The 23093-nt window shown below is 34.1% G+C and overlaps 1 protein-coding gene across 5 annotated transcripts in view; it reads right to left on the reverse strand.

Annotated features, from left to right (window-relative positions):
• LOC122721090 (myelin regulatory factor-like protein) overlaps positions 1 to 23093 on the reverse strand; it is a 48090-nt gene that overhangs the window by 6781 nt on the left and 18216 nt on the right. For 3 of the 5 annotated variants that reach the window (XR_006347861.1, XM_043948350.1, XM_043948349.1), the window contains exons 1-5: positions 12746 to 12878; positions 3156 to 3249; positions 835 to 1044; positions 493 to 584; positions 78 to 403 (exon numbers count right to left, since the gene is read on the reverse strand). Coding sequence is in view for 4 of the 5 variants with exons in the window: in XM_043948350.1 (XP_043804285.1) it covers positions 78 to 403; positions 493 to 584; positions 835 to 1044; positions 3156 to 3249; positions 12746 to 12878 (855 nt within the window). In the remaining variant the exon portion in view is untranslated. Of the gene's footprint in view, positions 1 to 77; positions 404 to 492; positions 585 to 834; positions 1045 to 3155; positions 3250 to 12745; positions 12879 to 23093 lie in introns of those variants that run through there. The other 2 variants (XM_043948353.1, XM_043948352.1) reach the window with 2 other exon arrangements.

Genomic DNA, 23093 nt, shown 5'->3' on the forward strand with positions numbered 1-23093 from the left:
TTTATACTCCTCTGAGTCTTCACATGATACGTCTTTAATTATTTTAGTATAATCATGACAGTAAAAAAAAATTTTACTCGTTGCACCTGCTTCACATGGACAAGACCATCCTGGCTTAATTTTCTCTTCTTAGGAGCAGATTGTAGCGACGAGTACAATGTGTTAATGTTACCAGGACTATGCTCGTGCGGTAAAGGCACTAAAGTCTGACCTATTTGCTGTTGTTGAGATTGAATATTGGACGTTCCTGAGGTAAGATGAGATGTCAGCACTGTATGAGTTAATAGCATTGGATCCGTGGAGGATGTTAAGGTTCTTGGCGAAGAAGGTAATAAATTTGGAGCATAATTTGCTTGATTCCCTTGGTGATGAAGAAGCATTTCTTGAAGAGCTACCTTTTGATCTGCAATTTCATTTGCAAATTAATTTGATCTCTGGAGAAACCGTTTGATAATAATATTTGGTTTTTGACAAAATATTTTCACAACTTACGCGGTGAATGTACATGTTGGGTATCGTTGTGACCTGGTGGAGAGTATGGTGGCTCGCTACCACTGTCTGGTGGGCTTTCTGGTAATGCATGTCTGAAACGTAAGTATCGTATCACGAACGAACACAAAAATGTTTATAAACTTGTTTCAACAATTTTTCCGCATAAATTCTTAAAAATTTGCAAAATTTTAAACGCTTAAAGAACACTTGTACACATATTATATAAAAAAGAAAGATGCATTAACCGTGATCAGCTTATGAGGATTTAAAGACTTGTAAAGTCTCGAATGACTTAATCCACGCAAGGTTGACATTCTAGCCTTTGGACTAAACTCGACTTACGGGTGAACGTACGATTGCGGATCCTTGTAAGCGGCGCCGTTTGGTACAGTGGTGGTAGCGGATGTGCACGTACTCGAGACCGGATGACTTTGGGTAATCGGCGATGGCAATCGAGACGGTGGTTGTTGAGTGGTTGCCGCCTCCACACGACCACCGTGAGTCGTCGTTCCACCCCCGTTCTCATTGTGTGCAAGGGTATCCGCGAAATATCTGCGAATGAAAAAATTAACGACAAAATTAGAGTAAAGTACAAGATAAACGAGCGGACTTACATCGATTCCTTACAAGATTTATAAATTTTAAAATTGATCAAAGTAATTAAATTTCAAATTTAATTAGGTATGATTTTCGTTTATTATCTTCTGGAAAAAATGCAGTTCTAATTTCCTGTCGATTATTCTTGCAAAAATTTATACTTGTATAATGATCTTTTTTTTTTTCTCGTACGGAATAATTATTCAAGGATTGTTAGAAAATTATATTTAATGAGTCAATCTAATATCAGTAACTACGAAAATTACCATTAATAAATTGATGTTATTAACCGATTGCTCGTAACTCGATTTATTACCTCTATTCATTATCAACAGGAAAATTTGATTTTGGGTTTTTCATCATGAGTTTTTCCATGAATTCCACTTTTATAACAATCCGAATAATGATTTACGTTGAATAATACATACGATTACATATTGTTGATAATTATGTAATTATCCTGTCAAGATTTCAAATCTACAGATTCTTGAAATTTGTACCAATTACCATTGAATATTTTCTTACCGGCTTGAAAATAATTAAGTTTTTCCTTTTTTCTTTTTTTTTTTTTCCTTTTTTTCCCCCATTTCATTTTTTGTAAATTTATTCGAAAGAATTTTATCTTCCATTCGTGCCGAACGATAATTCTCAAATTTATAATATTCTCTCGACAACTTTCTCTCAACATCTCTAGCTTAAATTAGAGGCGTTACGTACATACGTATAATAAACATTAATTTTCGATTTTAGTTTCGAGCCACAACGCAATATAAATCACAAAATAAATAAATCATAGAATAATAAATTTCTAAAATCCCAAAATTATATATATATAAATACTTTTCCCTAAATTCTGAAATCCGCAAATTTTTCATATCCATAGATAGACGCTTCTTCTAAATCTTCTAAATTAAAAATTCAAAATATCCCCGGTAAAATTATCCAAAAATATCCTTCGTGCTCGAATCCACGTACTTTCTCCAACTTGGTCAAACTTTCTTGATGGCGTTGTTGCAACAAACGCAAGAAAAACGCGGAACAAAAGCAAATAACGGTCAGTCTCCATCGGTTTTAATCCCATTGACCCGCGACGCAACAAGGGATCAAGGGTGAAGAGCTTCCATTCGATCCGTGAATGAAATCTGTTCCTGAGATCAGCGCGGGGCCTTTAATGGGACGAGTGCGTTAGGTTGGATTACCAGTGCCTAACACACCAACCACTGATTCCATCAATTCCGTCCAGCCTGTCTCTGTCATTATATCATTACACCTCGCCACCGCATGATATCTGTCTGCTTTTTCCACGCACACTCCTACAAACTTACACGTGTCTATTCGAAAGCGTGAGCGTCCGCTTCTGTCACACGCCGCCATCTTTTTTTCCCTTCCGTGCAAAAGTTTTTGAATTGTCGCGCATTTTCGAGATGAAAACGTTGACGTTCAATTCTTATTTCGATAATTTTACAAATTTTATTCGATTTTTAATGATAATAAATTGCAAATCGTACGATCAAAAGAGACGGAGTTGGAATGAATATTTTATTCGAATTTTGCATAAACGCGTAAAAGTTCGCGATCTAAGTCGTAAGGGTCGGAGGAAAGTCAAGGATGTGTAAAGATTGATAAGCATTCGATATGCATTCGATTCGCGACAAAATATTACAAACGGGCACGTGCTCGAGCGAGCGATGTAGGCGTTAACGATGGCTTCCGATCGAAGTCGAATGTTCTCGTTAAAAAATAAAAAAAAAAAAAGAAAAAGAATACAACTACATTTAAAAAAAGAAAAATTAATGTGACAATTTCAATCACGATTTCGATCTTACTTCGAAAAACTTTCAAACGCGTTTCTCTAAATTTTATTCTCTTAATTAAATATTGTATCGATAATAATAATAAATAAATAAACCAATAAGTGATTGGAAATAAAATTGTTTCGATACGTTAGGAATTTAAAAGGAAAGAATCTTAAAGAAGATTTTCTTTTTTGGAAAGTTTTTTTCGGTCGATGTTAATCAAGGTTCGAGAGACAGGAACGAAGGTGTATTTTTACTTAAATTACTCACGTGGCCGGTTGTTCGCTGTCGCTGTTGATAAAATCTTCCAACTGGGAGAAGTCCAGGGCCTCATTGTCTATGCCTCCGACGAAATCGCTCCGACCTGAATAGAAGAATCCAATTTTAATTTCGTTCCACTTTTTTTCGCCCATGAATCGCTATCTGATAAAATTTGGCCTTAAAAATTTCGCGATAACGTAAATGCCGTTTAAATATACGTTTCTAATAATATGACTTTATGACATACCAGAAACAAATAATATTATACAGCCCGTATATTAATTTTCACAAAATTCTGTAAAAATTATTCTATATTTCTGTCGCGAAGAAATAAAATGTCATAAATAATTTCGAAATTCGTGTAGAATGAGCCTATTTATTATAATCACCTATAATTAAACATATAATTAGAAAATTAAAATTAGCGAAAAATATTCCATCAGAATATTTCCATTCAAAAAAAAAAGAAAAAAAAAATAATATTCATTCTCATTAATATGACAATTTCGATCACGATTTCGATCTTACTTCGAAAAACTTTCAAACGCGTTTCTCTAAATTTTATTCTCTTAATTAAATATTGTATCGGTAAGTAAACGTTAGAAACGACGCAGCATAAATGCTACGAACATCCTCGTTTACAAATCTCAGTTATTTCTCTGCAAGGCCTATAGGAACGAGGATGCAGGTAATTCAGATATTCTGTGAGAAAGAGAGAGAGTGAGAGAGAGAGAGAAAGAGAGAGAGAGAGAGAGAGAGAGAGGAGGGGGAATGAGAGGGAGAGAGATCCGCGTGGGAGTAACGAGGCATCGCAGGTGAGAACAACCAAGAAGCATGAATATATATTTCACCTCGAGGTCTTCTTAAAGGTCTTTCGGCCGTAGACGCGTAAAAGATTGATTTCGAAATCGTTCGACAATAAAGAGATTTTCTTCTTGGAATTTTACTACGTTCGCTTGTGGGAAAAGATATAGAAGAGAAAGATAGACAATAATTAACGCTAGAATTATCTTAGACTTATTTAATATATGTGATTAAACGCGATTATGATAAGCGGTGTATAATTATCTATTAAATAATTTTTATTAATATAATATAAAAATGTGGAATAGAAATAATAAATTTGAAGATCTAATCTATTTTCACTTTTTTTGACGATTCTCATTATTTCTACATGATATTAAGAGGAATTAAAGCACTTACGTGCTTTGAGAGAAGAAAATAAATAACGTCGAAAAATAATTATATTTTACGTCGCGAGTCAATTATATTATTTTCAATTTTTCATAGCCAATAAATTTAAATAATTGCATTAACGCGTAATAATATTTTAAGATACGAGATATTTTATTCGCAAACATAATATATATCCTACTCTTCTATTGCCCGGTATCTGAAGATTTTATTATCTTTCGGAACAGAAATAGATTGAATAAATATTTATTTTTTAGCGTTCGATTTACGTTCCGCAATCTGGGGTCAATGGAAATTTCAAACGACGAAGTTCAATGTGGAAAGAAACTTTCGAGTGAAAGGTCAGCGGATTTTCTAAAGCGTAAACGTAACATTTCAAGAGGTGACAAATTGATGGGAAATGCGGACGGCCATGAAAAATCTCGACGAGATCGAAAGGCTCGATTGAAACGTTTTCATTGGTTTTAGAAAAAAAAAAAAAAAAAAAAAGGAAAGAAAGAAAGAAAAACAAAAAAAAGAAAAAAAATTTCACAACGAGATTTCCAAATCCGTCATCGTATCTGTGTATATAATATAATATAATTACAGTTCACACGATGAATTATTTATGTATTCAAACAAGATTGTTTGCGCAAGATTGAAATCCAACGAATTCGATTTAATTATTAAAGCGAAGTAGTATCGGGAAGTTCAAAGAACTTTAATCGAAATAAGAAATTTCAAAACAAGAAAAGATTGTAAATATTTGTGAAATTTATATTGCTGTTAATGAGAATGTAATTTTAATAATAAAGAGTTCATTTTAACGATCCAACAATGAGAGAAAGTGCGAATTCATTGAATGGGAAGAAATTTCACGGGCAATTGGCACTCGAAAGATTTAACCTCTCAAAGGATCAACGTACCTGAACAAAGGTATTCGTGTCGTTCAATAAAAATTCAAAATGATATTTGAAATCCTCCTCGTAAGAATTTAAAATTATAATCTTGGATAAATTACTTAATATAAATATATATATTATAAAATTGTTTCGCACGATTAATAGTAATCGAAGGATGTATTGTTAACAGATTCGAAATAATTTAATATTATTACGTACGGTGATCGCACAGGGAAGAAGAATAAGAATCAGGCCACGTTTCTCAGCTGCAAGCGTAAACGCGGTTGTGTACGAGGAATACAATGTGATCACGCAGCCTGGCCACACTTAAGCGCTTAAGACTTCATGTCAAGTGTCATAACTCGTCGCTTCCGGTCGGCCATTCACGCTCCCGGGCAAGTGTAAGGGCGCCTTTAAGACTTGGGCTTGAAAATACGCGTCGTGCGAGTTTGCTCGACCCATTAATGGACGTTGTCGCGCTCGAAATGGACAAACACGTTGTACGCTCGCCAAACAAATGGTAGAATTTTTTCCACCTTTAAAAGAGGAGAGGTAGAGTCTTGAGAAAATTTTCAAAGGCGGGGAGAAAGATTTTGCAAAGTTTGCAAAATTTCGATTTTGAAAATTTTAAACGATCGTTCGAGAATTAATTTTAGATTTTTCGAATTTGCAAATTTTAAAAATTCCCTTCTCAAATTTCCATTATATTTTAGAATTTTCGGATTTAAAGATTTTAAATTTAAAAATTTTCTAATCTTCTCTAATTTGCAAGAGTTTTCAAATTTTTATACTTCTCGGGAATATATTTAAATTTTCGCAAAATATATAGTTTGGTTAAATATAAATTCATAAAATAGCCGTGAATGCAGCCGTGATTCGCGACGCTTATAAAATATAAAGACAGAACAAGGACATGCATTGAGGCAGATATTAAAACAAGTTTACAAGAACAGAACCTGTTTATACAATGTCGAATAACAGTTTTCTGGCTTGTCTCTTCCTCGAAACGTTTCAAAAGGACTGGAACGGAAGGTGGAATTTGATTAAAGAAAAACCTGCAATCATCCAGGAATCCTCGATAATATGTATACTTCGAACTGCAATTTGCATATTTCCTGTGCAGATATTAATTTATTGTTACCCATGATGGAATCGTTATTTATCCTCTACGCGATTACCCGTTTCGAAACACGGTTATTTTATCATTGGAGGAATTGGAGCGAGAAATAAAAAATCGAAAAAGCTACCAGCAGCGGGATCGATATCTTTATCTTTAATAATTTTATAAAACTTCAAAAGTTTTCCCTTGCTCCTATTTCTTCGTTTATTTAATCGTTACTCGTTCTTTCCCCCTCTCCCCCCTTTTTTTCCTTGATCGATTCTTCGAAAAAAATCACAAGTGATCGTCGTCGAAGAGGTGAAAGAAGATACGAAGTTGAAGACGCGTGACAAAAATCGTAATCGCCCAATTCGTCCAAGAGAATGTCTTTCAAAAGTACATCGATCTCGCTTTGCATAATCGCGTTGTACATTCTCGAGAATTTATTTTCATTTAAATAACGTTGTTTTTCGAAAGATTGCAAGTACGAAAAAAATTTTAAATAATAATATCGCAACACGTATAAAATAAAAATTTGTTTAAAATTATCATGGAACGGAGGAATTGGAGGAATAAGTATTCGCCATTTTGAAACGGTCAGTCAGGCGATATCTAGGGTGTATATATAGGCCGAGACCAATATAATATACGCGACAGAAATCCGAGGGGGTGAATTACAGCGGTGGTTGGGCCGTTGCCAACCAATCCCTCCTCCAAGTATCGACCAAACACCGCCCCTGGTTGCAGCAAGATGGACTTAAATCTGAATATTATTACGACGACCAGTACAGCGCATGTATATACAGATAAACAAGTATAATTTTAGCCGCAACAACTAAAATGAGACGCAATAGAACAAGTGTATCTACATTACCCCAATCAATTTTTTCTCGTATCTCCGCAGCAAGAAGATCTAAATATTTTTTCCATTACGCGTTCGATAATGTTTAATAAAAATTTTATTGTTTAATTTGCCAAAAAGAGATAATGAACAAAGTCAGATTTTTTTTTTTTTTATATCTCACACTTTTGTTGAATTTTGAGAGAAGAAGTAAGAAACGATTCGTTCAATATTAACAAATATGATGCGTTGATTTGTGATTCGTTGATCGAAATATCTAAAAGAAAGAAAAAAAAGAAGAAGAAGATAAAATCAATAGAATAATTGATAAAAACGACGGTTTGATTTTCATTTTCATTCGTGAGATTTATGGCTCGAACCGTTGAAAATAATATTTTTCCTGAGATATTTAAAAAAAAAAAAAAGATTGAAAAAGAACGAGAGAATAATTCTTACTTACGAACGAAGCGAGCAAGTTATTTTTAGAATCGACAGGAAACGGAATGGCGTTTGGGAAATAGCGAGTAGAATTTTTTTTTTCCATTGGACGAGAGAAGAGACGCGGGATGCGGGATGCGAGAGGCGAAGACGCGTTGGTCGGGGAAAACAATATCATTGTGCGGTGCAAAATCGTCGTGGAAGGATGAATAACTTTCTAAGATAAAAAAAAAGAAAAAAAGGGAAAAAAGATTGTCTTTTTTCCACGGTGAATGGCGGAGCGAACACCATCGGCCACCGAGTTCCACCGAGTTTCACCGAGTTTCTGCCTTTTGCGTAATAATTACATTGTTATTAGAAACAAAGCAAGAGGAAGTCGTTAGGGGACTCTTCGAAACGACCGTGATTATATATATAAGTCGGTCGATATAAATGTAAATAAAATCGGATATATCAAGGAATTATCGTTCTTCCCAATATTTTCCTTTTCAATATTGACATTAGTGAGAGAATGGAGAAAGGAAACGATCGAATTTCCTCTCCATCCGTTTTGAAAAAATTATACGAATTAAACGAAAGAATTCTTCTTGTAAGCGAAAAAAAACGATTGCTTTAATAAATTATATGATATACGGGAAGAGAAAAAAATGATCTTTAATCAATTAGGATTAATTAAAATTAATTAAGAAAATATGCAACCAATTATTCCTTAATTTTTCCCAATCCTCCCGGAATAATATAACTTGGTTAATTGAAAATGACGAAATCTAAATACGGAAATAAATACAAAAAATAAATTTGTGCAAAATTATCTCTTAACTTATTCGTCGATCGTCTAAATAATGCGTGTAGACAAACAAATTAATTTATCGAGAATGGAATCGGGATTTTCATGCATACGAAACAAAAGTTCTTATCGTTTTGACCATCGAAACTCCACCGAATCCGAATTGAAGCTCGTTCCACGGGTTTAATTAACGTCGATGGCGTTACGTCGTTACGAGTTTATATAAGTTCGTGCGCGAACAAGTTGGAATTCGATGGACCGCAGTGGGCGCAACCTTGACTCGAACAATTTCGAATCGGTTCTTTTCAGACCTGACATCGATCTTTCCTTTGATTGTTGCGTTTTCTAGGTCAAGAGTATTTTACTTAATGACCGCATAATATACAGAGCGTTAACATATTTGAGAGACGCCGATATATTTGTTCGAAAAATCGATTCTGCAAGCTAAAACAAACGCTTTACAAAAATTATTAGGGGCCTTCAATATTTAACAATTAAAGATATTTGTTAATTCTCTTAATCTCAAAGTTAAAGGATGGATAGAATTTCAAATATTTTGGATAATAATATTATATTGGATAATAATATTTTGGATAAATGGATATATTGAATCATAATGAAATATATTTTAACTATGGAGGATATTTAAGTTACTTTTTCAGAACTTAGTTAATTATGCTTGGAATTTTCGATGATTTGATCTTGGAATATAATAATTTCGAGGTTTTCTTTCTTCAAAATTGATAAATCGTATATTAAATATATAAATAAATCGTATATTAAATATTAAATATATAAATATATAAATCGTATATGTGATATTGATCGATATCGCAAAAGAATGATGTACGGACAAACATTTGCCACGAAAAATTTATTGTTCCTCGTACGCTTCTCTCGAACGAATGTCAGTTAATTGTCTTAAATGTATTGTTCCACGATAACATGGAAACAGATATGCGTCTATCGTAAAGATACAGAGATGTTGCGCAACGATTAAGAAGAAACATATAAAAATAATTGAGCAAAAAGGTACAGGCAGTTGCAAAAAATCTTTTTGAATTGGATAAATTTCCTCGCGGGACATAGAAGATTTTCGTGCTTGACTGTACGCGTGCACTTGTATGCAATTATTTGTCCATCGGTAAAAGGCGTGTTTACAAATTGCAATAATGTCGATGTAAAACAAATATTGTATTAAGAACGTTAGTTTCTTCAATAAAAATATCTATTTTTTTTTCTTCTTCTTCAATATGCTATTTATATAATTTAAATAATGTAGAGAATGCATATGGTTTATCTTGTAATAAATTACGATTGTAACATTAGGATTAAACCTGTCAAAACGAGGTTTCTAGTTTTCCAGTTGTATGATGTAACTATTGACATAAATCATTTATAAAAGATAAAAGTTAAATTTTTTAACTTCTCTCATTTTTATCGATTCGTTGCATCAAATTTTCATCATTTTGAAAATCTTTCATTACCTCGTCATTCGACGATCCAAATTTAATCGCCGATCATCATCGTACATATGTTAAATCGTAATTTTTAAAAATTTTTCATCAGGAAAATTTTGCTTTACGAAGGCGAAATTAAGGAAAGTGCGATTCTGCATTTTTTGCTTTTATCTTGCGTGACGCAAATCGGGAAGTTTTATATGCAAATGGCCACGTCGGCCGATAAACCGCTGCCCGGGTTTACAGAGAATAGAAAATTCACAATTTTAATTGCAACTCGTCAGGTAGATAAAAGTTGCCACACTTTTGTTCGACTCGGTTGATCGAGCCCGAAACGATGCAAAACGGCTCGTGTATAAGCACGACCATGCCGACTTTCTCCGACAAAGCAAATAGAAATGCGGTGTAAAACGATCGGTTCGAATCGTGTCGCCTCTATGAAAATTAGCTCACTTTCGTTCGTAGTCGTAAAAAGTTCGTCCGTTATCCACGGAACTGACAATCATACTAATTTCTCGCAACAAAAATCCACGGCAATATAAAGTGTATCGTAATCTAAAATGCATTTTTCGAGGAAAGAACGTTCGAAATATAAATGATCACTAATAAAGCGAACACTTTTCTACTTCCTTTTTATGCGACTTAAACTTCTTACGAAGGATCGATGAAATTCTTTTAATCTCTTCTCTTTTTCAAGAAGATCAGATAAAAATTTTACAAGAGTCTTCGTAAAATTTAAAGTAGGATAACCACTTTCAAAAAATATTCGATATAAAAATATTCGTTCAAAAGTATTCCACGTCCTCTTTATTAAATTAATCTCCAAGTTCTGAAAAAATAATAGAATTCCAAAAACTTGATTGGAAACTACGCTCAAAGCAAATAGTGAAACGATCACCTGTCGCTGGAACTAATTTTCCACGGAATCGTTTCTCAACCAGCTGACCCGTAAGACAATGATACCCGTGCAGAACCGGAAGAACGTTTAAACGGAGGAAGTTAATCGAGGCGAATCGACGATTTCACCCCCATTTAATCGGCAGGGTGGGTGAGCACAGCTGGTGAACTGCCTAAACGATCGGGGCCTGAACGCCAAGGTTCGAAAGCAAATTTTTTTTTTCACGGCAATTACAGGGGTCACGGAGGGATGGACCGGCCACAGACAGGTGTTGAACCCCTCGAGGGCACGCAATCCGAGCGATTTTCACCGATAAACGGTGTGCACGTTACGTTCAATGCTCGACGATAGGTGTCGAGAGGGGTTCACAGAGGGTAATCCACGGAGACATCGATGAATCTGGGCAAAAATGTGAAAAAAACGAAAAATGTGTTGTGTAACTGTAAGTTAGAATTCGTGGAAACGCTATATAATTTTGTACGATATCTATTATGAGCATTATTATAATCGACGTCGTAAAACCTTACGTCTGTTTCTTCTAAAGGGGTTTACACGGGATAATTCACGGAAATTTCGATGAATCTGAAGGTGATCGTGCAATAAACGATGCACAATTAAAAACTCGTGGAAATTTGTATAATTTGCAAATACAATAAAACATTTATTGTGAGAATTCTTTAGTTAGATAACTGTTTAATTAAACTCGTTAAGCTGATTTCCTATTGATATGTAAATAATGATAAATCTAAACGTAGATGCGCAAAATAATATTTTATTTTCCTTTCTTTATACGCGCTTCTTCTTTTTCTATATAAGTGAAAAGGTTGTTAAATCGTATAAATTGAAGTGTTAATTTAGATTCTTATAACTGCGAAAGAACTTTAGAAGAAATTATCGCGATACGTTAGGAAGATAACATTAACCTTTCATCCCATGATGAAACGGCAGTTTCAATGTACACACGCTTTCTCTCTTACTATTTTTTTTTTCTTTTTTCCTCTTTATTATTTCGAATCTTAATAGAGTTTAAGTTAAAACGAAAAATATATATATATATATATACATATATATTTATCATCCTTTTTGGTAAATAACTTAGAAATCATACGAGTCGAAATATAATTTAACGATATTGTAAAAATTACTAGGTTCCGTATAGAGAGGGAAAAAAAATTATTCTTCCGTCATTACCATTATTATTGCTTAGAAAATGACTATAGCATGTTACAATTCATTTTCAGATATTACTTCCCGGAAGTTTCGGCAAACGAAGATAGCCACGGATCACTATTACGATCAAAATAAAAAACATTTCATTAATAATCGGAGAAAGTCTTGGTCGCACGTTTCTCCATTGTTCAGTCATGGAATAATTGAATTCTATAGAAACGTCTTTAAATTACAGAAAACACAATTACATCTTTAAATAATAGAAAACACAATTATAGAAAACACAATACAATTATCATTATGCCATGATTCACCGTATTATACATTAAACAACAAAATAATTTCTTTTTTTTTCTTTTTCTTTTTCTTTTTCTTTTTTTTTTTTTCCTCTTTTTAATTCACTTCTCATTTTAACCTGAATATCATTATTTAAATTATTTCAACTATCTCTATCCCTTTTCCCTCGGAATATCCTCTCTATTCATTATTATTACACTTTCTCGCCACGAAAAAAAATGATAAATGACACGCAACGTGATGATTCAAGTTTTGCCATTCGATTTAGTGCAAGACTCGATGAGCCATTCGGCTCGCAGTTACATAACGCGATACATGCAAACAATACAACGATCTCGCGAAAGAATAATTTAACAGGAAGTTACAACAACGAACATTTTATATATATATATATATATATATTACAAATCCAACTGACTTAAAAAAAAAGAAAAAAGGAAAAAACCAAATATTACCATCTCAATGCAATGGAATTTCTCGACGTTCAATTTTTTTTTCTTTTTCAATTTAAATTAATTTCGCGGTTTAATTTACCTGAAACGGGCAACAATCGACGAGCACCGGCCTGATTAATCCCAGAATCCTCGTGATGATCACCCTGATGATGATGGTGGTTCCGCGAGTTTTGATCGGTGGGCTGGTGCTGCAGGGTCCACGGGAACTCCATGACGGAAGGAACTCGAATACTTCGAGGGAACACTTCCCTCGCGGGAAAGGGGGTTCTCTCGCGGATCAGGATCACACAGGGAAAACACTCGGTCACTACATAATTACTTTATCCAAAAATCCTTGGTTGGAAATCCGTAAACCACTCTGCTCTTTCCATGACGAGCGAACGTGTCCTCCTCTTTGCCAAACGGAAAAACGGAAGGAGGGGGGCGAAGGGAAAATTCGGAAATCCTAATCCCTCTATCTTCAGATGTCGAAGAATCTGATTCCCATAATTCTAATTCCCGAATCGTAATAAGTCGACGGACGCATCGCGAGTTTAAAGTTTAAATTTTCGATTATTAATCTGAGAAATTGGACAAATCGAAATATTAGTGAAATCTTTTCACCGACATCTCAAAACATCTCGAGATTTGTTCGATCGTTTGATCCAACGGAGATCGATAACGATATCTCGGAAGGAAGAGGGACAAGCTCGAGGAGGAGGAGGACGACGACGACGACGACGACGATGGCGGCCCTTGCTCTCTCGTGGCGATACGAAACGGCATTATCGCGGCCCTCCTAGTATCGACGAGGGTCGCTCGTGCCACCACCATGTTTCTGGTATTATAGTGGGGGGGGTTTCGACTGGAGGGCGGCGCTTAAGCGGAACGAGAAGGGTTGCTCTCGTGCTACCCCCTCGTTCGCATGGCCTACAATCTTTCTTCTTTCTTTTAATCTTGCGATTTTTTTCTTTTTCTTTTTCAATATAAACACTGGCGTAGATTTCAATTTTTAGATTATTTTCGAAAAGAATCGATCGGAGAGTAATCCTCCAGAAGAGAAAGAGAGAGAGAGAGAGAGAGTTATTTCTCGCGTATTGTAATTGAGGAATTGCTTAAGAGGAATTTTTCAGGGGAGAAGGATTGTTTTAAGAGTCTTTAGAATCTTCTTGTTTCTGTACACACCTTGAGCGTTATAAATTTACGATTGTTTGTTTTACTATAATGATAATTAATAAAGGAGGAGGGAGAGAGATCCTTCGTAAATTTTTAACATCTCTCGTAAAGAAAATCTTTTCAATTTATATTTGAAGAAATATGTAATAATAATAATGGATAAGGAAGAAACGAACAATCGCAGCGATAAATAAAATAATGGAAGGAGAAGGGTTCGCTTGATTATATCGGGAAATCGTCGTAAATTTTATGGAAAGAGATGCGGTTTGAAAGATGGCTGCGCGTTAAAAATCGATAAATCCTCGTAAACTCGATGACTTCGAAGAAATCAACGACATCTTCGACGACCAATTTGCATTGCATTATATTCTCTAACGTGAGCGTTCGAAACGAGGTATTTACGATCTTCTTATTTCAATTAAAAAGGATGAATTTTCACCAAGATAACGTGAAAAAATTTATTTTTCCATTCCCCGCGTTTAATAACATATATGCATATTTTGATCTTCCGCGATCCTCTCTTACTCTTATTTTTTATTATATCACACAATTTGTATCACCATCGTCGTGTTTAATTTCACGTAACAAAATCTGCACGCGACACACGGTCTTCGTGTGTCCTGTGCAGGATTATTATCGTCTACTGCGATAATTACAAGCCGACAATCTTTCGTATTAAAAATAACCGCAGCCTTGACGATTTTCCGCCTTAAGCCACGAATAACACGACGAAGAAGAAGAAGAAGAAGGGCTATCGACAACGCGTCGAGAGAAAAACTTTATCTGTGAATATCTGTCTAAATCAATTCGTGAATTCGTTCGAGGGAGTGGAAGACGAGGATGAATAGATAAGTAATAAGAAAGAGAAAACTGGGAGAAACTATGGAGCGAAAAAGGTAATGGAGCAGCACGAATAAATAATAAGTTGTAAACTTTGAACGTTGTTTCCATCGTCGTTTAAAAAATTGTTTCGTAGCAATTACGTCTTACAATAGCAATAATTGTCACTATTTCATCAGTCGTCGGTAAAATATGCGAGGTATGAGATGAGAGAAGAAGTTGTCAGTTTTATTACCAATGATGCATTCATTTTAATTGCAAACTTCAGAAATTAATTGGAGTATATTTTAAATTTTAAAGATATGCAGACACAGATCTTATCTTTTTTCTTGCTTATTTAAATTGTTTTATTTAAACGTTTGAAAAATCTGAAGTTTTATCTTTTTTTTTCTTTTTGCCTCGTTCGAAGATTTCCTTCAATATAAGCTTTCGCGAGTATATTCAATTAAAAGATTGTATTACAATGGATTGGTATGCAAATTAAATTTTAAAAACGAGCAGATTTCGATTTTGATACGGTTAATAAATTTTATTATTATTACCTTTTTCTTTGTGCCATGGAGACATTGTCCCTCCGAGTTGTTAATTTCACTTTACAAAAATTACAACAAACGTATAAAATAGATAAGATATTTTTAAAATGAGAAAAATGTTTGATAGAAATTGTTCTAATTATAGAGTTTTTATTCGCGTTTTCGAGGAAACGTGTTCTTCCTTGACAGAACTGAATTTCGAAACGGGACGAGCGACATCGATTACCAATTACGGTCGCTAATGGCCCAGCATTTAGAGGTATCCGCAGTGCACGAACAACTCGATGACACGAAATCCACAAATAAATTCGAAGCATCCCCGTTCGTTCGTTTAATTCGAAAACTCACGAATTCGATCGCGGAAGTGATTGTAATTGTAAATAAATTGCGAGGATGCGTGATATCATATTTACTGTAATTACATAATTTATATCCTTCCATCTGTTATAAAACATCGAGTATAAAAATATGGCTCGTTTTCGTAGAATTTCAATATCTCGATCAGACGAATTTCTCTTTCGAAAATGATCGGCAACGAAAGCGAATGATCGTTTCGTTTGTGTGGACAACAAGTGGAACGAGAAAACTTTTTGCGATAGATCGTTAAAAATTTCGTCGAATCGAAGATTTTTTAAATAGTTTCGAAATAACAAATCTGTTCCTATTGATGCAACCTTGAAAGAAAAAGAAATCGTCAACGATTTCTTTCGTTTTCATCCATTACATTGTCTCTTGCAGTTTCATTTTCAAATAATAATAATAATAATAATAAAATATTAAAACTGTTGACAATGTTTATTCAAATAAAAAAAAAAAAAAAAAAAAAAACACGATCCATTACGTAAATCAAATAGATTAAATCGTAAACGTGTACGAAACGTGAGAACTATAAATTACATAATAATCTGGAGAAGAAAAATTTGCTGTTTAATTGTTGTAAAATGACAAAAGTGATATAACTAAAGTCAATAATAATAATAATAATAATAATAATAATAATAATGATAATAATAATAAAAAGGTGACGTGTCAGAAAGGATAAATTATCCACCCGCGAAATTCTTTTGGTAACCACCTGCTGTTGATGGAGTCGCGTGCGTGCAGCCACGGGTGCGTGTAATCGCACGCATTAAGTGGCCGCGTGTGTTCCATCAACCCCTCCGCATCTATTATCGCATACAAATATCACCGATCGTTCCCAGGCCTGCCTCGAAATTCTTTCCACCCAGAAACGTGGACAACCCGATAATATGTAAATGTTTGCTCCTGGTTAAATGGCCCACCCACCCGCGACTCCCTGATTATATTACGGTTTATAAAATTTCTCTTTCCTTGCGATATATATAATTATGAAAGGAAAAAATGTTCATTCGTTATTCATTTTATTTTCTTTTTTCGCAATTGTTTATAATTATTATGTAATTAATAATTATAAGCGAATAGAAATAGTAAATTTACTGGAAATATTTTAGAAAAATGTTTTTGAAAATAGTTTTTGAAAAATGTTATTCGAAAAGAGAAAAGAAAAGAAAAAGAAATTATCTTTCGTTACCAACCGTCGGTCAAAAAAGATCGTGTATTTTAAACGTTCTTCGAAGTATCATCATACGACTTCGCGAAGTCACGAAGCATAAATCGAGCAAGATCAACGTCCACGTTAATTATAGATCAAAAAAAAAAAGAAAAGAGAAAGAAAGAAAAGAAAAGAAGAAGAAGAGAACACAGATGAACAGTTTTAATCATTAAACAGTCCCATTACCGCGGAATATATTTTTTCTTTTCTCCTTTTTCCTCCAACGCAATTCGCTCGCAAATCGATACGCGGAGTCGCGGCTTACTAATCCGTGTTCACGTGCTTGAGTATTATGATAATAAACAGTGAGTAACCGTTGATCAGCCTTCCATTACGCATGCACACTGCGAAGCTACAACCGCTATGCAAGAAAGCAGGCAGAGGAGGAAAAAAAAGAAAAAAAAATGACGTTGTGCAATTGGGTGAGAGGCGGTCATTTCTTTCGATGATGGATAATCGAATTGCTTTCGATGTTTTGGACGGGGAGAAAATAATTAGAAATGCATTAAATCGGAAGTCGCGAAAAGAAATTTATTGCAATTTTTTAATTGTCCAATTATAATTTTTAAATGAAAATGTTTCTTTTTTTCTTTACCAGATAAAATTATATCTTTGAAATCGATGGATTGGAGATGAAGATGACAAATTGGCCGTCAAATTTATTTTGGAAAATATAGAATGAAATGGATCAAGATCTAATCTCGATTCCTTTCTCGCTTTCTCGAAGAACGTACAATTTAAAAAAACAAAAAAAAAAAAGAAACTTTATCTCTTTCAATCCCTTAATTTCGAGAGCGAAAAAAGGGGGGAGGGAAAAAAGTGAAATATATATAAAATTTCATTAATTTCATCGAGCCACCGCGTAATTGCAATTCACAGTGCAATTTGTTTTTCCCAAGTTTCCTCTCGGTGATCTCATTGTTTGAGCTTTTATTGACTCCTTATCAGGATTAGAAACAATCCCGCTGGCTCTGGTTTTGCTCGATTCGTTCTTGCACGGGGTAAAAATCTACGGCCACGGCTCTTTTATCGCCGATTGTAACGTAACACTTCGCGTTATCATTCGCGAATCGAGCGTTTTAACTTCTGTTTTCGAAACGACACGGCAAGGTACGAAATTTTTATTTTTTCTTTTTTTATTCAATTTAACGTCGCTGTAATACCTATTATTTATTATAGAATACATTAACAATTGTAAATAATATCGATATTTATACACTTGATCAAAAAAAATTTTCCAATTGTAACATTTCAAACTTCAACAATTTCTAAAACATTACATTTACATATATATATACATTTATATTTATATAAAATGATATTTCTTTTAAAACAATTCAGTTAATAATTCAGATTGCGCGATATCTATGATTCAATTTCAAGAGTGAACAAAAATTATTATACGAATTGATTCTACGGCGTAAAGAATTGGTTTTCGAAAACGATCGATATCGATGGATAATTAAAAGCAACGATCCGCATTACGAACGTTAGGACGAAGAAAAATGAGGTGCACGGGGTCTGGAGAGCATCCAAGCCGTGACCTTAACTAACTGGAATTAGTGTGGCAACGAGAAAATTATCACGGTCGTTTAGCAATCAACCTACACGATCGTTCGGGTTAATACGAAAGCCGCGTACGCGAAAATTAAATTCTCAAATGAAATGCAGTTATCCCGGCCGATACGTCGCTGATGCTCTTCGCCTCTCATCGTCGTTTCTTCTTCCTTCGTTCCGTGAGATTGAATGCAATTTTGCGATGGAGAAAAAATTCTCTCTCTCTCGTCTCTCTGTCTTTCTCTCTCTCTCTATTTGATGAGTCGCCAAGGGCAACGAGAGAACGTCGTCCGTTTAATTCCTTGACAAAAATTTAGGAGCAATTAAGCGGCATTGTTGAAAATATTGTCGAAGATAAATGGGGAATAACGTGGAAAATATTTGCTCGATAATTTTTATACGAAGTGATTGATTACATTGATAATGAAGGGAGAGGTAGATTTTACGCTCGATTGTTTATTCGTTCGTTGTATCATTATCGCGTAGAAAGAAAAATAATATCGAACTTGTAAATTTAGTTTATTCGATTTTTAATACTTTCGTAAATATCGTGATAAATATTTTCGTCGTAACAGAGGCTGCTGCGGATGAATCGGACGGTGTCTCTGCCTCAAACACGTCATATTGTGTAAGTACGTGTATAAAACAATAAATGTTGTACAAAACAATTTCAATGTTGTACTTGAAAAACTCAAGAAGATATTTAGTAACGTGATACCGGCATCGAACGTACACACTCGTGTCCACAAGTCACCGGACACTTGCTAATCTTAAATAAAATATTTGTTAAGATGGACGTATAACAAGAGTTTAGAAACATAGCGTAATTATCTATTGCACAATATGATTCACGAAAAATAAATATATATTTATTATAAATATATATATTTATTTATTTATTTATTTTTTTAAAACAATCGTACAATCGCGATATATTTATTAATTTTTCCAAAATTGTTCGCTATATATTTGCATAAATAAAAAAAAAAATCTGATGAATGGACAAACACGAATTTATATCAATCTCTAAATCGATTATATTATCTTAAGTATTTATGAACGAGGGTGTAAATTTTATCCTCGTCCCTGAGAATGCTAAACGGTCGTTTCTCGTTAAGATACCTAAACTCGTTTGTGTCACAGAAATCATCTGTGATTGACAGTAGGCGTAGACTTATGGCATATTTCCATTCTCTCCAGTTTTCTCGGAATTTTTTTATCCTTTTTATTATTATTATTATTTTTCATTTTTTTTTTATTTTTTTGCTAAAAAGAAATCTATATTTACCGTTTCTTCTCTCTACCGTCCATCTCTTGGATCACGGTAAATGGTATTTTAAATAAGATATTTAATTTATCGTTTCAGACAACGATGGCGTGTGGCGCCGTGGAACATGCGATTTTTCTTCTTTTTTGTTACAGAGAGACAAGCATTGAATTCCCCGTGGAGTACCAGCGATAACCAACCGTATTATCGTGTTCGAACGTTTGACGTCCACGTGCACGTGTCTATCATCGTTTCGTGTCTGAAACAAACTCTGTGATCGACGCTTGCAACGAAAAATATTCGAAAAAACGTATGCCTTTCCTTTTTTACGCGTGGAAAAACGATATATGGAACAGATATATATATATATATATACATAAAGTATATCACATTTCGCGAATAAACTCTACCGATCGGATGGATACCATCTTTATCAATGGAACCTCTCGAAAAATAATTTTTCTCCATTGATAATTCTTTTTTACGAAAATAAATAAGTCTCGATAAAATTGAAAGAAAAGTGTACGTTTCGTATATATTTTGATAAATAATCTCGTTGATGATTTGCATCATTGTTTTTCGTCGAATAAATTATATCGATTGCGAGATTGTCACAATTCATGGAACGTAATCAAACATTAGAAATACGATAGGTACACAGAGGGTAAGGTCGATTCCATTCTTGAACAAGTGTGAATTTCCTAGAAGGATGCCGCGAACAAGAAAGAAAAAACATCTCGTCTCGAGGATAATGAGATCGCAAATGATAAAGATACACCGATTTTCTAGAATTCTTATCGTCTCTCGTCATCAGAAACATCGAAAACGTGAAAATCCCTGAATCAACATGTCTGTCACAAGAATTGTAAAAATCCCTAAACAAATCGCTCCTCGCTTTGTCCAACTGATCTGGTGAATTATCGGTATAAAACTATATAACAACTTTTGTGATTAATTATGTATATATATACATATATATTACGCGTATTATTATTTTTTTCTCTAAATACAATCAAATTTACCAGGTTTCGATAAAAATTTGCGCCGAAAGAAACGAGGATAATATACGAATCAATTAAGAATCCATAGCTCGGTATAACCACGCAATAATCTCATTCTCACGGTGTAATAATTAGTCTCGTCGTATTTACCATTCAATATTCTCCAAGGTGTATCAGAGATCCTTCTAGCCACGACTGCGATCCGGGCTCGTCGAGGTGAATTTCAAATGCGCAAGACTCACCACTCTTAAACATTGTATGCTCGTTAAGTATGCTCGTTAGCGTTGGGAAGAACAATGAGCTTGTTTCGTTCGTTCGAAATCACCGTTACCTTTGTTTAATTTTTCGTTATCGGTAACGAGGCAACGCTATACTACGAGTATATTTTTTTTTCTTTTTTTTTTTTTTTTTTTTTCTTTTTAGTGTACGAGGTGCTTTGAAAATAGGCGATCGAACATCTCGTTCTATTTTAAGGGCGAAAAAAGATAAGTTCGGAAAATTTGGGGATCTGAATTTTTTCAATCTCTCTGGATTTCGATTATTATATATTAAAAGCATGAATATAAAATTTTATAAAGCCTTGGAAATGGAAACTTTTTTTGTATTTTCGTTTCTTTTAAAAGTTTGGAAAACTTGACAAAACTGAAATGGAGAATTTTGTCAACTTTGCTCTTGGATAAAATTTTAAGAATCTAAAAAGAAATTTTAAGGATTCTGAGTTTTCCAAACGTCTCATTTTCTGTACGTGAGAAAATTCATAGAATAGAGGCTAAGAATTTCCGAGGAAATGTCATCGCGAAACAATTTCTCTGGATAATTAAATTTTAATAAAATAAGGATCGTATAAAGAAAAAAATTTATGAAAGAAAGAGAAGTTTTCAGACAGATTTTTTTCCTTGCATCCTTTTACTTTCGAAGCAGCTTGTATAAAATTTATTCAATTTTAATCGCGACTCACGTTTCAAAAACATCGTTAATATCAACAGGCAACAGGAACGTGAAATGTGGGAGAGAAACGTCGTAGCAATGCGTTTTATCGCCGATAGAGGCGAAATTATGGTGAAAATATGCAGTCGGCACGAGCACGATGAATTATCGTCGTCATTATCATTGTTGTTATTGAGATTGTCGAACGTATCTGCATCGGCTACACGAATATATGGTTAATAATTCCCGAAGAATTACTCCATTCGTATTCTTCCTCGCTTCGTCGATTAATATCCGGAAGAACTTTGAAAAGTGAATTTATGCAAGTGAATACCTGGTGTCCAGAAAATATGCGCCAGAAAAAATTTTTTCCAACCGAACTTTTTCCATTCTCGACCGAAGATCTTTGAAATTTTCTTCTCTTTTGGATCGCGAATCTCGAAGATCGAAAATTGAATCGCTAACATTTCTTTCTCGAAAAGATCGATCGAGAAAACTTTGAAGCAACAAAAATTTAATTCTATTCGAAGAACTCTTCGATATTAAGATTCTCTCTCTTCCAATTTTTTTACCAACGAGTTGAGTTGATTTTTCTAAAGTTTTCCCAGCAAATTTCCAACAGCCGCACTCGAAGATATAAATTTAAAGGAAACAAGACTCCACGAGTCGTCCACAAAACTGCCAACAATGCGTCATAAAAGTTAATCCGCTTCGTTCCATTTCTACGCTATTCATTTATTCGTTGATTATCACCGAGAACATCGGTTCGATCCGGCTGGAAAAATCGGTGAGCTAACTTTTAAACAGTTTGAAACGAGCGTGGTAAATAAACGGGCTGAATGAGAGCAACCACGAAGGAAAAACTGTCAGCAAAATTCGTGATACCTTTGTACATATATATATATATATATATATGTTCCTGTACATTATTATTATTATTATTTGTATATCTTTGCATCTTTTATCATTTACACCATACTTTTTGCAAACTTAATTTTCGAATAAAACATAAAACATTGGTCAACTTAATAACTGAAATCCTACGTCCCTAATCCCACGTTAATAATTTTTTCTTTTCTTCTTCATTTTACATGAATATTCATTCTCGAAAATCCGCCCGAATCAAATAAGCAAGTGGAGTGATATTGAATTTACGCGGAATAAAATTAAGATTAAAATAAAATGGATCGATCCTATTCCCATTTTCCCATTTCCATATGTATATAAATATAAAGAATATACGAAAAACGGAGGAGATCGTTCTCAAAAAGGAGAAAATATAAATCGTCCAATCTCAATCCAATATTCATTTACGATTCTCTCGACCTCATTTCTAATCGTCCACGGTGCACACGCGACCCGAAACACACCTCACCGTGTCGAACGCCTCCATAAAATATCGAAACCACGAAATAAATCCTGCAGCAACAATCGACCATTGAAAGAATGGTATATTTCGTTTTTTTTTTCTTTTTTTTTTTTCTTATATCGATCGAAGAAAGAAATCGAAATTCGATCCAATTCTCGATCCCGTTCAACCAACCCAAACCCGATCTGCCTGAAAATGAAATCCA

The sequence above is a fragment of the Apis laboriosa genome, unplaced genomic scaffold (genome assembly GCF_014066325.1).
Source record: "Apis laboriosa isolate Shangri-la unplaced genomic scaffold, ASM1406632v1 scaffold13_cov153, whole genome shotgun sequence".
NCBI classification, from domain to species: domain Eukaryota; kingdom Metazoa; phylum Arthropoda; class Insecta; order Hymenoptera; family Apidae; genus Apis; species Apis laboriosa.